A 16,432-nucleotide genomic window follows, 5' to 3' on the forward strand; every position below is an offset into this window, starting at 1 on the left:
TTCTCCCCCAACTGTCAGCCTGTTGAAGACAGCCATTGCCCCTGTTGTTGGTGAGGGTATACGCATACAGGGTAACATCTTATTCGATGAAGGTTCTCAACGCTCCTTCATCACCGAGGAGACAGCCACCAAGCTTAGACTAATACCAGTTGGCACTGAAAATATTGCCATAGCACCGTTTGGAGCTGAATATTCCTCACCCCAACCCATAGCAGTGGGCCAAGTCAGTGTTGAGACTGAGGCTGGGGACAGAATACCCATATCCGTACTTATAGTACCATTTATTGATGCGCCTTTGAAGATGTCAGTACGGGCATCCATTGAGAGTTTTCCTCACTTGTGTGGATTGAGGCTAGCACACCCTATCACAAGTGAACACAGTTTCCACATATCTATTTTGATAGGGGCCGATTACTACTGGACCTTTGTGGAGGACAAGATTGTGCGAGGTGACGGGCCAACTGCCCAGCAGTCCAAACTGGGGTTCCTTCTGTCAGGACCCATATCCTTCCCAATGACACGTGTACAGCTGAATGTTGCCTCTATGGCCATAGCCACCAGTGAGGAACCTGACCTTGACAGATTTTGGTCTATAGAAGAAGCTGGCACTTCCCCATCTATCTCTGAACAGGGAGACACTTTCATGCATCACTATCAGGCCACCAGCATTAGTCAAGCTGCCGATGGCACTTACACAGCGCGGTTTCCATGGAAACCCGATCATCTCCCGCTGCCATCCAATTTCACAACCTGCATGAGACGAACACGGCAGCTAGTATCTCGTCTATCAGAAACACCATCTCTTTTACAGTTGTATCATAGTATCATCACTGATCAGGAAGCACGTGGCTTCATAGAGAAGGTTGAGCCTACTGACCATCCAGCTAATGTTCATTACTTGCCACACCACCCAGTCAAGAAGGAGTCTGCAACTACACCGATAAGAATCGTTTATGACTGCAGCTCTCGTCAAAGTAAGGACAATGCAAGTTTGAACGACTGTCTTTTGGTAGGCCCACCTTTCTTGAATGATCTTTGCTCAGTTGTGCTACGATTTAGGACCCACACCTTTGCCTTTGCCACTGATATTGAGAAGGCATTTCTACATGTCAAGCTTCACGAATCAGACCGGGACTCAACTCGCTTTTTATGGGTTTCGGATGTTAGTAACCCGTCTGGTACTCTAACAACCTATCGCTTCAAGGTGGTACCCTTTGGAACGTCCAGTTCACCATTTATGTTGAACGCCACGCTTGACCTGCATCTCAAGAAGTTCCCCTTATCAGTGGCTAGGGATATGGAGTCTAACCTCTATGTTGACAACCTTATTTCTGGTTGTGACTCGGAGCAGCAACTTATGGATTATTATATCCAATCGAGATCTATTATGAATCAGGCAAGTTTCAACTTGCGCTCATGGGCATCGAACAACAGCAAACTCCGAGGCACCACTGAACGTGACCAAACGAATGACTCCAGCACATCTGTCAATTTATTGGGCTTACGATGGAATACCCTTAATGACTCACTAGGGTTTATAGCTAAACCATTTTCTTCCTTAACATCTTCACCATTAACAACCAAGAGAGAGATACTGCGTGACTCGGCTCAGATCTATGACCCACTGGGTCTGCTGACTCCGATTACAGTCAAGGACAAGCTATTGCTACAAGCTTTATGGAAGCAGAAGGTAGACTGGGATGAACCGATTGCCCAGGAGACTCAAGAAGAATGGCAACGCATAGCCTCTGACATTCAGAGCGCAACAACCCACGTTTATCCAAGACGCTACTTCACGCAGGACTTCCCTGTTGCCACCAAACAAGTTCATGTTTTTTCAGATGCGAGTTTATGTGCTTATGGTGCAGTGGCTTACCTCCTACAGAACGACCAAGCTACTTTGGTCATGTCAAGGTCCAGGGTTGCACCAGTGAAGTCTATCACCCTTCCCAAATTGGAACTAATGGCAGCTGTCATCGCCACTCGTCTTGCTAAGTTTGTCATACAGTTGCTACACTTGACAGCTGATGATGCCACTGTACATCTGTGGAGCGACAGTCAGATTGCACTACACTGGATCTATGACATCAAACAGACAGCCACAAGAAAGCCATTCATTGCAAACCGGGTAATGGAAATCACAGAATCATTCCATGCTTCTGTCTGGACATATGTGCCAACTAGCGACAATCCAGCCGATCTCTTGACAAGGGGTATTTCTGCAGAACAATTGAAGTCCTCTCAACTGTGGGTTCGTGGCCCTTCCTGGCTGACGTCTACTGACCAGTGGCCTACATGGTCACCAGCTAATGTGCTCCACATACAGAGTACTGATGCTCCTGAAGAAGAGACCATTCAGGAAGCCACCATTAACCCTACTGAGACCTGTGGTATCCACCTTGTCATTAATGCCTCCCGTTATAGCAGACTCACCAGACTATTATCAGTCTCTGTGTATGTTCGTCGTTTCTGCCACAATTTGAAGCACCACGAAGATAAGATTACTGGCCCCATCACTGCTAAGGAAACGTCAGATGCCACTATGCTCTGGATTAAGACCTCCCAACAATTAGACTACTTTGAAGAGATTGTGAACACACAATCGAAGTCACTCAAACGTACTAGACTTGTGCGTCAACTGAGGTTATTTCTGGACAACAAAGGATTTTTGCGCTGCGGGGGGAGGATCCACAATGCGCCCATTAGTGAATTGGCGAAGTTTCCGTATTTGTTGTCTCCAAAACACCAGATTACTAAGCTTCTTGTATATGCCATTCATGAGAAGATTCACCATGCCGGAGTGAGTTGTACAGTAACAGCGATACGCCAATTGTACTGGATTCCAGCAATTAGAATGTATGTTAAGAAATTATTGAGGAGGTGCGTCACATGCCTAAGAGTGACAGGTAAACCCTACAGACTGCCTGATCCTCCACCTCTGCCGAAGTCTCGGATTGAAGATCCAACCCCATTTTCAGTCTGCGGTGTTGACTTTACGGGAGCTATGTACATTCGTGAAGGAGAGAGGGAGAGAAAGGTGTATGTCTGCCTCTTCACATGTGCAACAACGAGAGCAGTATACCTAGAAGTGGTGTTGGACCTAACTGTGGATAGTTTCATGTTGGTATTTCGGAAGTTTGTGAGCAGAAGGTCGTTACCAAGGACAATGATGTCCGACAATGCCTCAACGTACTTGGCGGCAGCAGATGAATTAGAGCAACTTCTCAACTCCACCTCCCTCAAGCAGGCTCTGGAAGGCCACAGCGTCACCTGGAAATTTATTCCTAAGAGGGCGCCCTGGTTTGGTGGATTTTGGGAGCGGCTAATAGGCTTAACTAAGCAGGCACTCAAGAAGACCTTGGGCAGAAGCTTCGTTACCTTGCCAGTTCTTGAAACAATTGTTGTGGAGGTTGAGGCGACCCTTAACAATCGTCCTTTGACCTATGTATCCTCCGATGTGAACGATGTTGGTCCTCTAACCCTGGCACACCTGCTGTATGGCAGACAGATGACATCTCTACCCCATTCCCATAATGAGGATCCTGAGGATCCAGAATACGTGATATCAGACACCCAGATGAGGAAACGTCTCACCAACCATGCCAGACTACAGCAACATTTTCAAACTAGGTGGAAGAAGGAGTATCTGACTAGTTTGAGGGAATTTCACAAGGCATCAGGTACAAATGTTCAGAATGTTAAGGTGGGAGACGTTGTTTTAATTCATGACGATGGTCCAAGACTGCGCTGGAGACTCGGTGTCATAGAAGGCCTCATTGAGGGGAACGATGGTTTAGTTCGTGCAGTAAATATCAGAAACAACAACCGTGTTACGTCCAGGCCAATCAGCCGATTGTATCCTCTGGAAGTCTCACTTCCACCCGATGACCGGGCAGAACTGAATGATGTGACTGAGACCACAACTAGCAACATGGAAGGTGATGTAAGGGATCGACCACAGCGAGCAGCAGCCAAAAGGGCAAGAACCCGTCTATTGGAGTGGACAACTACATTAAGCCGCCCCCCGGAGGATGTCGAGAACTAGACATTATAAGTAATTGTATATAGTTAATACTCAGGCCATTTTGTTGTATTAGGTTTTTGGGTACGCGCATGCGTGTAATTGGCATTATGAATAATTAAGATGGCGTATGTGTAATACCGCGTGGCCAGCAGTTAGTCCGATACTCGATCGTCGTGGACCCTTCGAACCCCGCTACAACAATTACTCGCTGCAGGAGAATCGGTAGCTTGTCATCACAGGGTGAGTCGCTCGAGCCCCACGTTGGGCGCCAGTTATTGTGGAGATACGGTCGAATTGACACGAGCGACAGAAACAAGCTGCTAACTTTAATACAATTTCTACTAATCTCTAACAATCAAAAGAAAACTTACAACAATATTGCATCACATGAATTACATCATATCAAAATGGCCTAATAATACATTACATAATTCTAGTTCAAGTTATAACAATGCATGTTTAAACAATATGGGCATGCATGGGACACTAGGTGGGGTAACTTAATTATTATAGCCTACAACTACACGTAGATTAAAAAGTCTGTTCACTGGGTTACTTGGAGAAGGTCAAATGAGCACTGTAACTATAGCAACTTACTTGTTATGAAGCGATGAACAATAGTGAGTCATGTCCCCATGTTTCAAAATTCTAGCCATATGTATAAATTCGATAGTGGGTTCACTCAAAACGGATCTTGTTGCGAGCTGATAGAAGCAACCACCATCAAGATATGGATCATTTTGTAAAGGTATGTAAAGGGTTTGTGTGTTTCCTTATTGAAAAAGTTAACTTGCACGGCCAGGTTTAGCCTCTACATAAACTGCATAATCATAGGACGGAGACTTCAAAAATTACAGCGCATTGTGCAACACACACATATTTGTAAAGTTTAGATCCAGTTTTCTGGATTATGCAGGCTTAAGGGCTACGCAAAATTATAAACAATGTAAAGTAATAATCATCCCTACTTTTGGTGTTCATGCTCTTATGTATTGCCATCAAAATCAGCACTACAGAAAGCACAAAACTACAACTAACATAACATGAGGGAACTGTCTATGACTAGCATTCAAAATCTTGTCCTGTTACGATCAACCATTGTGGAAAGAACCTGCTCACCAGGTGTAGTGGTAGAACATGTGCTAAATTGCATAATGAATGCAGATTTTAATGGTGTGTTCACCACAACATTCTGTGAGAGTTTCTAATCTACAAGAGTGGATTGTTACAATGTATTCTCTTAAAGGCATGTCCACACGAATTCGAATTAGGAACCGGATGCAAAACGAATTCAGGCAATGCGTATTAAATCCGAATTGAACGTGTCCACACGCATTATCGCGTAATGCGCATTATTGAATTTACTAGTGTGATAAATAAACGGTTGAGAAAACACTCATTTGCGCCAACCAAGAGAACAGTGAGTTTAACGATAGACTGAAAGGAATAGCTCGTAGTAACGCTTATACTTTTGTTTATAACGTACCGGAACGATTTCTACGAATAGAATACGAAAAACTGCTGATGGTGCGTGATGGGTATGGGACCGTTGTTCTTTCAAACTCTAAGGGTGAGATACGATGATGAATTACTGCTTCCATACGTCCCTGCGCTTTTATCACACCGAGCGCTTCTGTATTTTTATACTGTGTTGTTTACAAAGGTCACGTGCAAACGTGTCAAGCCCTCGCATGTTGCATTATTATGACGTAGCAAATCCCGATTCGTAGCCAATTCGTATTCAAACCACCTGAGGAGGTGGATTCGTGTAATCCACTTTCAATTCAAATCACCCTAATGTGCATTCCGTGTGGACGCAAATAATTCGAATCAATGCGGATTCAATTCGCATTATTCTTGTCATGTGGACATGCCTTAACATGAAACAACCAAACAAGGATTAACAGCACTAGCATGGTACAAGGTGTTCCTACATAACTAACATATTTGGTTAATAGCCAGCTGGTGATTGTTAATGGAAGAAGCCATAATGCTACCACAAAAATTTTTTATTGTATCACACAAATTAGGTTTACATAATAACAATATGACCACAATGTGTGGGTATATGTGGGTGATTTTGTAATAAGAAACTTGTAAAAAGTGAGTGGCAAAGAATGTTTCTTTAATAATTGTTGGTTGCAAGACTAATTTGTGGTTATCCTGAACTATGAGCAGAACACCTCTGCGCTTGCATAATAGTGAGCTAGACCTCACTAAATTGTGTAATATACATATGCGCAGTGACCATTCCTGTAAAGAAACAATTTCTGTTTGAGGCAATGCTTCACAACTTCATGGATGACTTCTGTGTTAGTAACTGTAGTAGTCTGTACTGACATCCAGTGTTGTGATGGTGGCTTAATCCATGTTCTGTTTATCACAAATTGATGCTTTTATCGAGTGGTAACTTTAAGTGTTGGTAACTTGCAATGTAACTCAGCAAATAAAGAGCTTGCTTATCTGAATTTATAGCTAAGTCAGTAGAGGATACCTTGCTCTTTCAATTGCTATCAAACTTAACTGTACAGTATGTGTAACATGCAGGGTAAGAACAGTAGTTGGCAGAAGATGTTTGTAAATGATTTTAAATGACTTCAGAAATACCACAACCTTAATTGCTAGGCTTGCATCTCAAGGTTGTTGTTTATTGCTTCCATTGTAAAATATCATACATGGTTAATATCATACATGGTTAATATCATACATGGTTAATATCATACATGGTTAATATCATACATGGTTAATATCATACATGGTTAATATCATACATGGTTAATATCATACATGGTTAATATCATACATGGTTTGCTTGTGGCTTTGATATCAACTAAGTTCAAAGATACTGTACACTATGACACATTATATTGAGTGACATGGAGCATATAAATTACGGGTTGAGTTAAGGTTAGGCTAGGCTTATTGTAGTCAAATTTTGACTAGTTGATAGTTACAAAACTATATTTTAAGACTAAAACTATTATTTAGGCAATGCACAGATGCGGATTCCTACCTACCATTCATTAGCCATTAACACAGAACAACACAAAAACAACAACTAGGTTAAAATAGGTGATTAACTTAATAGCCCTAACTTCATAACTTAATATGTTAACTTACTTTCTGTCCCAATGGCCTACTTTATTCCACACACAGACTGACTGGACTCGCGGACTGGACTTGTGGACTGAGAGCTGGATACAGCTTTTAAACAATAATCCAGGCATTATCCATTTCTTGCAATACTGGAGACACCAGTATCGAGCTATAACTGCTGGTACTGCTCTTCCTTACAAGTCAGATAACACTAGTGCATGCACTAATCAATTAGAATACACTTACGATACACATGTACTCGCATAGTCTCGTGCCCAGACCCCACCCACTGCGTTTGAGTAGGGTCTGGTGACTTACACTATGTTTTTGGGCCAGCCGCCATATTGTTTACGCATTTGTATCCATAGCTATAGTCAGCCATTTTCCTAGTTCCAGCCTATCAAATCGCGTTGTACCTGAATCAAGGCGTCCGATTGGTCAGAAAAAGAAAAATGGCGTAGGGCCCAAAACTCCTGCAAATGTCACCAGACCCTATTCAACGCAGTGGGTGGGGTCTGGGCACGAGACTAGTACTCGCAGTGATAAAGCATGACAGAGGCTATTGTTGTAGCGTACATGTTTTCCTTTGTTGCTTCAGTACTTAACACTAGCATTAGGGCTGTAGTGATGAGCCAGATTATTTGCATAGCTCTACAGCTGTAACACTAGTGCTAAAGCAACAAAGGAAAACATCTACACTACAAGAATAGCCTCTATCACGCTGCATCACTACTAGTACACATGTATTTAGGTGTAATCTAATTAATTAGTGCATGCGCTAGTGTCATGACTTGTAAGAAGAGCCAGCAACAGCAGTTGTAACTCGATAATGTTGTCTCCAGTGTTGCATGAGATGGATAATTCATGGATTATTGTTTAAAAGCTGTTTCCAGCTCAGTCCACGAGTCCAGTCCGCGAGGCCAGTTCAGTCCATGGAATAAAGTAGGCCTGTCCCGATAGACAAGTTGATAGGCATAATGGAGTACAAAAACTAAAACTACCATATAGTGGGAAATTTTTGAAAGAGTGCTTAATTGGAAATTCAAAAAAATATTTTCGAAACAATGCCTCTTTACCGTGCCGCACCGTAGATAATTAATTCATGGAGGAAGCTAACAGTGGTTGCGTTGATCACATTAGTACATAGCTAGAATTTGCTGCTTTGATTGTTCAGTATAGTTATATAAACGCTCAATCTGGCTTTGACAGAATCTCACCTAGCTATCCTTTGTAGGTTGAACTATGTTGTTTGGCAGATTTCGCCTCGGTAGCATTGAGCCATAGCTAAGTACATACATGGCGTTTTTCAGCCCATATAGCTAGATGTTTGCTGATAATTATAGTCTTTCCTAGTAATTTCTGGTCTCTGCAGTTCTTATAGACTTCAAGACTCATGGTGTCATTCGTGCTTGCTCATATGCGCGTGTGTGGTGGCTATAGCTATAGACGATTTCCATGTGACACGGAGACGTAGGATATTACGGAATTCGGATACGCTGGTAGGCAAGGAATCAACGTGCTTAGGAATGGCGCTCAGTCGGCTACGTCAGCCTGAAACTCAGGAAAGCAAAGCGAAAATGCTTCTTCTTAACAGCCAGGGACTGGGTCATGACGAGGCAGAAGAATTAACTGGTATTTTATCAGGAATGACGCTTAAACAGTTGAAGGTACTGGCGAAAGACTGCAACATACGCCTCACTGGATCTTCAAAGAAAGGTGAAGTGATGGACAGAATACTGGCTATGGCAAGGATTAGTGCGATTCGAGGAAAGCATGATGAGGACGATGATGAAGCAACAGGGATATCGTACATAACAGACGAGGTTAAAAGTGTGCTGAGGACGCTTCCACTATTTTCCAGGGTGACAGAATGGAGCAAGGAACAGTACAAGTTTAGCATTCAGTAAGCCCATTTAGCTAGCCGTTCACTGTTCAGGTTCTTAGTTTAAATATTTCTACTGTATTCTTTCTACCTGTAAGTTAGTTATGAATTTTGAATGGAAATATCTATAATAAATAATGGATACTGAACCACTTGCCTGGATGTATTTTTGAGATCAATGAAATGGGAAACAAGGAATTTTTTTGGAGTGGCCTAATATTAAATTATATTGATGAATGCTAACTCAATGTTCTGATTTGTCATATGCTTGCAGGTTAGGTCAAGCTTGCAACCACATTGCTGCTCTGCTTTTTTATATTGACTACCATTCAAATGATGCTGATTTGCCTACAGATAAGTCCAAAACTTCCATAGCTATGACATGGAACCAGCCACCTAAGAAGGTTGTCACTCCAGCCCGTGCCACTTCCATGACATTTGTCAAGCCTAGTCATGGGGATGATCCTGAACATAAATCACAACGAATCAAACTGAGCACATTTGATCCTCGCCAGCACCAACACAGGATTTTAGATACAAATGCAGTAGATAAACTTTTATACTCTGTTCAAGACTCTGTTCCATCTACAGGGCTACAGCAGTTCTGGAGAAGTTGCAATACTTCAAAAGTTGCTACACTCACCAAGTCATTGTGGAGCCATGTCATTTATAGTCAGATTCATCCCATGACATTACACCGTTTCTCCCCATCTACTGATGATTGCCACAAGTATTTAGATAGCACGAGACTGCCCATGTCAACAGTGGAAGACATAGAAATTGCAACACGTGACCAGTCAGACTGTGAGCTTTGGTATGCCTTGCGGAATGGTAGAGTGACCAGTTCAAGGTTTGGTGAAATCTTGCACCGACGACCAACAACTAATTCAAGACGACTTGTCAAGGATATCATGGGGTATGGTGGGCCTATCAAATGTTCAACTCCTGCAATGAGGTGGGGAAAGGATAATGAGGAAACTGTCCACAAAATTTATGTTGACAATAGAGCAGCTGAAGGTGAAAATATGATTGTTACATGAAGTGGATTACATTTATTGGCGGAGAAGAGTTACTTGGATGCTTCCCCTGATGGACTGGTACAATGTTCTAGTGTTGACACTTTGTGTAATAGCTGCTTGGAAATTAAATGCCCATACAGCATAGAAGGATGTGTAACAGTTGAGTTTGCTCCTAAGACCATTGCAGAGTAGTTTGGCAACAAGTTTTTCATGAGAAGTAGGGTGGATGGAAGCCTGTATTTACCACGTGGTCATGTGTACTATGCTCAAGTACAAGGGCAGATGGCTATTTTAGGAGTGGAGTGGTGTGATTTTGTTGTATATAGTGGAGGTGAAATTGTTGTTGATTGTATCCTAGCTGAAGTAGAATACTGGAACAATCTGTGTATGAAGCTTGATGAATTTTATGCTCAGCACGTAATTCCTGAAATACTATCTGCAAAGTTACCTCAAGAAGAAAATGGAACGGAGTTGTAATCACTGTAATCTATCCTTGTTGTGAGGTTGTAAGGTCAAGTATTTATTATTGGCCATGCTATAATACTATAAAGAGTACACAACATCATGACTAACTAACTACACACAGGGTACATACAAGTTTTACACACACACAACCAATCCTACTGAACTAATGGTACATCAAAATTAGTCAAGTACATACAAATACAATTTATATCACTGACTAGGTCAAACATTGTATTGAGAAAGGTTTTATTTAAAATGTCAAACCTTCTTCCACAGCCAATAGCCAGCTCAACATGGATACGTAGTTCAGCTATTCTACTTGTTCTATCTACATCTAATGCTGGCATCTGCTTTTTCTTTGATTCTAGCTTTGGTGGAACATTTACAAGTATTCCTCTTTTGGCAACCAACTCCTGAATGTTAAACCCTTTGTCTGCCATGATCATATCTCCAGGTTCTAGTAAGTCAACAAGACCAGACTGCATTGTAATCTCCTGATCTGACACACGGCCACCCCATGCCTCTGAAACAAAGCTGATAAATCCAGAAGGGGTGCATCCCACCAATATCTTACAGGTGTTGCGGCTCTTGTACTGAGAATAAGTTATTGATGCGTTCATTAATCCTGACGGACGCTGGCACTCAATTTCGTAACAATCAATGATAATCCGTGTTGGGAAAATGACGTTTAAATGATGCAGGCATTCACTGCAATACTTGGTCTCTGGTAGGAAAAGGGAACAACAGTTTAAGTTCCTTTGACAGAAACAAAATCCATGTGGCAAACAGCCTGCTGTAAGTGGCTTCGCTGATCTGAAATCTGATTGAAACATCAAAAGCTTCAAGTCCACGCCTAAGCAGAATCAATATTGAGAAAAGTTGGTCTGCAATTGTTAGGCCAGCAAATGGTTGACTAATGGGAACACTAGACTGTGGTACAACATCTCTTGTGTTACTACAATTCCACGGAGTTAATGCTACTGCTTTTGGTGTTAAGTACTCTACAAATGCAACAAAACTATTGTAGGTAGGCAAGCCAGTGTAGTAGCGTGTCAACTTATCATTGCCTTCCAACATCATTCTGACACTAAACTCTGGACTTAACTGTAGTTGTGCATGTGCACATAAGCACTCACACTGTACAGAGTAGGTTATAGTGTTTTCTGTTTGGCATTCTGTTATATACATTTCCATAATAAAATGTGACACACACGACACAACTACCTTCAGCTGGGATTTCATCTTCACCGGCACTAGCTGCTGTGGTACACAATAATCTTGGCTGCTCTTCTATTACCACTTCTTCTCTTCTAGTACCGTAGTTGCGGTCGTGTAGTAACGCATGTAGGTTGTGCTGCTGTTCTCGCACACGTTCTTCTGCTTCCCTCTCTTGCTTTCTCTTCTTCTTGGCTCTATTCTTAGCGCGTTCAAACCTTGCACAAGCTGGGCCTGGCCCTTGCCTACGTTGTTGTCTTTTCCGGACTGACACTGATAGAACAAAGTCTGGATGAGTAGATACATTTGATTTCTTCCCCGAAATAAAATGGTCTGAACAAACACGGTCTCCTGTGCCAGGGCGCCATGGTGTTCCATCTTTCTTCTTCCTGTTAATAAACGCTAACCAACGGCAGCGACGTTCAGAGTCGGGAGGAATTCAATAAAAACTACGGGGAATGCCCTTCCTTTGTCTGGTTTTACATCCAACAACCGCACAAGTTGTTGGCATTGTTAACGCAACCACACAAGTTGCCTACCAGTGTTACAATTTCCGCAATATCCTACTTTATTCCGTGTCAAGTGGAAATCGTCTATATGGCTAGCTACTTGTGTGTGGCCCAGTGCCTAGCTATAATACATTAGGCCTATAGCTAACTGACATTAGTAGAAACTATGCATGCAAGCACTCACAAAAATCATTTATATATAGCTACGTATACCTAGCTATACTTTCTTTGATTGTCACTTCAAAGCCATGATGTACTATTTTTGAAAAAATATTTTCAAAAACACAGTTATTTCTGAATTTTTCGAAAATTTAACCTTTCGAAAATTTCCTTCTATACGGTAGATCCCACAATGGGGTGCTGTAGGTAGAAACATAATGTAGGGTGGGACAGTATCAACAAAGCAACTCCACGATTATTGTGAAATAAAATATAACGGTTATTGCAGATAGATATTGTGAAGCAAAATATAATGGTTATTGCAGATACCACGAATTTACCATACAGTTTAGTACTATATATACTTAGTTTGATAGTTCAATGAGTAAATAGCATGATAAGTGATCAACACAGAGGATATATATATGCCATCATAGTAGCACACCCGTATGTACTATTATTACTTTGTGTACTATTATTTTAGAATGAAACTACTGAAATTATGATAATAGATAAAGTACAGCCAGTACACTGCAAAACATATTTGCTCAGAAATGTAAAACATATTGTCTATATTTATAATCAAGGTTTACAATGGGTACAATATCAAGTCTAAGACATGTTAGTAGATAAAAAGATAAACATGTTCACGTTATCTGCTGAGAGTCTGTTACGCTGGGTGTTAACAATATTTCCTCCCTTACTAAAACAATCGCTCTGATGGAATGCTTGCGCCACATATTCAGTCAAACCTCTCTAATCCGGCACTAATTGGGAGCTATAAATTTAGCTGGATTAAGGAGGTTGTTGGATTATCAAGTCACCTCTGTAATCTGACATTGTACAATATGTCCGGTTATGCAGTAAATTACAGGTAAAACGGATCACACAAGGTTTTTAATTTACAAACACCAAACAGTATATTCAGCTGTACTCACTTCCAACATTGAGACTTTTCCTCTCCACTTACATGGGCTTGGCTTGGTGTTGCACAAAGTCTCCATGTTTTTCATATCATTGACACAGCTGGCATCAGTAAACACATAATTCCTCTGTAAATAAACAACCATTATTACATGTGACATAAAACCTTAAAGAAGGGTACAGTAGCACTATTTAAGTAGGGATTCCCCAAAAATGATGCATGCCACCTAAAATGCCACCTTTAAAAAAATCATCCTAGAGACATCTTATGCAATGAAAATCACCTTTACGGAATATTATAGAGCTTTGCGTGGGCGAAATTAAAGGAAAAGTATACTTTAAATGTCATTTAATACACTTTAGGGTAAACAGTGCTTTATTGCCCAAAGAATGCTTTATATACTGGTTCGTAAAAGCATGAGGGCGTGGGCAAGAGACTAATATAGCATGAGGCAAAGCGAGTACTATATTAGGCTCGAGACCATGCCCAAGTGTTTTAGTTTCATATTGTACAAGCGTAGCGGTGCTTTAACTGGTTTAAAGTGCTGTCTTGTCATCTTGCTCGGAGCATTCATATTGTGAACTCAAACCACATTGGTTTTCAGTCATCAGACAATCGGTAAGTGTTCAGATGTGATAGTAAAACAAATAAATAGTATCTTTTTGGCTACTTTTGGTCATTAGAAATGTTACGCACGTGATCTTGTTTTCGTAAACATTTTCCAATCAATGCGTAACTGTTCTTTATTTTCCAAACCAACGCATAACTGTGCTTCATTGTTATGCAAATAGAAAATATAGCACACTAGAATGTGTTACGGAAAATAAAGCACACTTTTTGCTTTGATCTCGCCAACACAAAGTACTTCAATGTGCAATTAAAGCACTTTGTGGGAAATGAAGTACAGTTGCCCACATGCTTTATTGGCTCACACCAGTATGACTAATCACCCAAGCAGGTGCAGGCTGATAGCCCACGCTGAGTGGTCAATCACCACTAATTCTACCACTGGATTGCTTTTATAAACTTATCTAAATACTTCAATGATGGGTGGGAGAAGGTAACATTGCTGATACGTTTGTTAATGTATGTGGACAAGTCCTAGAGATATCACAAAAATACTTCACAACAGAATCGATTGTGGGTTGTGACCGAAACCTAGCAAAATACGCAATGAACATCTACCATGCCAAACTATGATGAACTATGCGTGAGTTACTTTGCTAAACTAGTTTGTGTGCATTCAGGCTGCTAATAATTCCTACAAGCGTGTTAATTATGAGCCCTAGTGTATGGCTGCAAGCTATGACTAGAAAGTTCCACAAATCATTTAAAGCATTGCCTTGCTCATGCTATATGAAAAATAAAGCATGAGGCATGCAGCCGAGATGCTAATAAAGCACTCAGCAAAGAGAAGGCTAATACCTTAACATATACATAATAGTCTATCAAACATCAAATACAGCATTAAAACAAGAAAACACTTACAGGCAGCTGGGTATCGAATGTTTAAAACATCACCAATACTCGAATTTTCGTCTGCCTGCCTGCCCGCCCACCCACCCGCCTGCCTGACCACAGTCGCAAGGCTGGAGGCCAAACAAAGCAGGGCATGGCAACCATTTTACGCCACAATAACAAACTCACCAGTGAGATGTGCTTTTTGGGGTTCTGATGAGTTTGTACCTTCTGTGCCTATTCTTTCCTTTTATCTTCAATCAGACTTGTCTTCATTCTTCTTCATGCAATTAAACCATAATGAGGTGTTAATTTCCCCTATCAACACTATCCTTCAACAGCATATATAGGCGCACAAACTTATTTAAGTGTTTTTGCCCCATAGATACCTTAACTTCATGATAGGTTCAAGACCCTGCCTATTAATGTGATCTTGGTTAATAATGATCAAGCACTGAGATCATGCCTCTTAACAATCTATTTACTTGATCACAATGTCACAATGACACTATCCTCAATTGCCAAAAGCTACTGCTTGTTACTATTGGCCTAGCTGTATTCACAATGCTAGCACAGTGACACCCCCCCCCCGGTAGGTAAAGGCTGACTTGAGATACTCTAATGCAGCAGTCACCCTAATAGAACAGTCACATGTTTATAGCTGTATGCTATAAGCAAAACAAACTAGTATATTAATTTTAGAGATTCAAGTGATAAAAAGTAGTGAAACAAGAGATGAATGATGGTATTACAGCATAGCTCAGTGGGAAAATCCCTACTTTAGCATTGATCAAAATCATTGATATTTAATATTTATAAATATGCCAATGTAGGGATTTTCCCATTAAGCTATGCTGTAATACCATCATTCTTCAGTGCTGGTCACTGTAAAGTGTTATTATACAACCAAGAAATCCGATCAAAAGTACGTCATAAATAATGAATAAATGTACGCAAAACTACTAGGGCTACAGACACGCACAAAGTGGCGATAGAATCACCATTTACTGCTGCCATCCACTTCTAAATAGGACACTGCTACTACTGAACAAAAATTATCTAACATGCTAGACTGAAGATACTGCTGGATGCAATGTGTTAAAAACTCCTGTTCAGTAGGTTACAAGAATCATGTTATAAAACTAATGGGTATAGAATTCTGATCAGGAATTTCATAACTAGCCAATATTTTTTTTAGTACGCCAACTGCCATCATTTCCCTTCTGCTATAGCTATGCTGTGCTTTTAACCCTTAAATTTTTTGGAAATGTGTGTGTGTGTGTGTGTGTGTGTGTGTGTGTGTGTGTGTGTGTGTGTGTGTGTGTGTGTGTGTGTGTGTGTGTGTGTGTGTGTGTGTAAACAATATGGGCACGCATGGCAACTAGGTGGGGTAACTTAATTCTTACAGCCTACAAATATACATCAATTAAAAGTTTGTTCACTGGGCTACTTGGAGAAGGTTAAATGAACACTGTGACTACAGTGGCTTACTTGTTATGAAGTGATGAACAGCAACAAGTCGCGTCTCCGTGTTTCAAAATTCTTGCCATGTGTTTAATTTTGATTGTGGATTTACTCACATGAGTCACATGGCCTGATAGAAAATTAATGGAGAATCGAATGGAAGTTGTTGTAAGGTGATAGGAGCAACCACCATCGAGTTATCGACTACTTTATTAA

The 16,432-nt window shown here is 41.0% G+C and overlaps 1 protein-coding gene across 3 annotated transcripts in view; it reads right to left on the minus strand.

Moving 5' to 3' along the window:
• The window catches only part of LOC136246699 (uncharacterized), a 90,609-nt gene that overhangs the window by 34,926 nt on the left and 39,251 nt on the right, over positions 1-16,432 (minus strand). For all 3 annotated transcript variants that reach the window (XM_066038250.1, XM_066038249.1, XM_066038248.1), the window contains exon 4: positions 13,308-13,421. In XM_066038250.1, the coding sequence (XP_065894322.1) occupies positions 13,308-13,421 (114 nt within the window). The remainder of the gene's footprint in view (positions 1-13,307; positions 13,422-16,432) is intronic.

The sequence above is a fragment of the Dysidea avara genome, chromosome 2, assembly GCF_963678975.1.
Source record: "Dysidea avara chromosome 2, odDysAvar1.4, whole genome shotgun sequence".
Lineage (NCBI taxonomy): Eukaryota > Metazoa > Porifera > Demospongiae > Dictyoceratida > Dysideidae > Dysidea > Dysidea avara.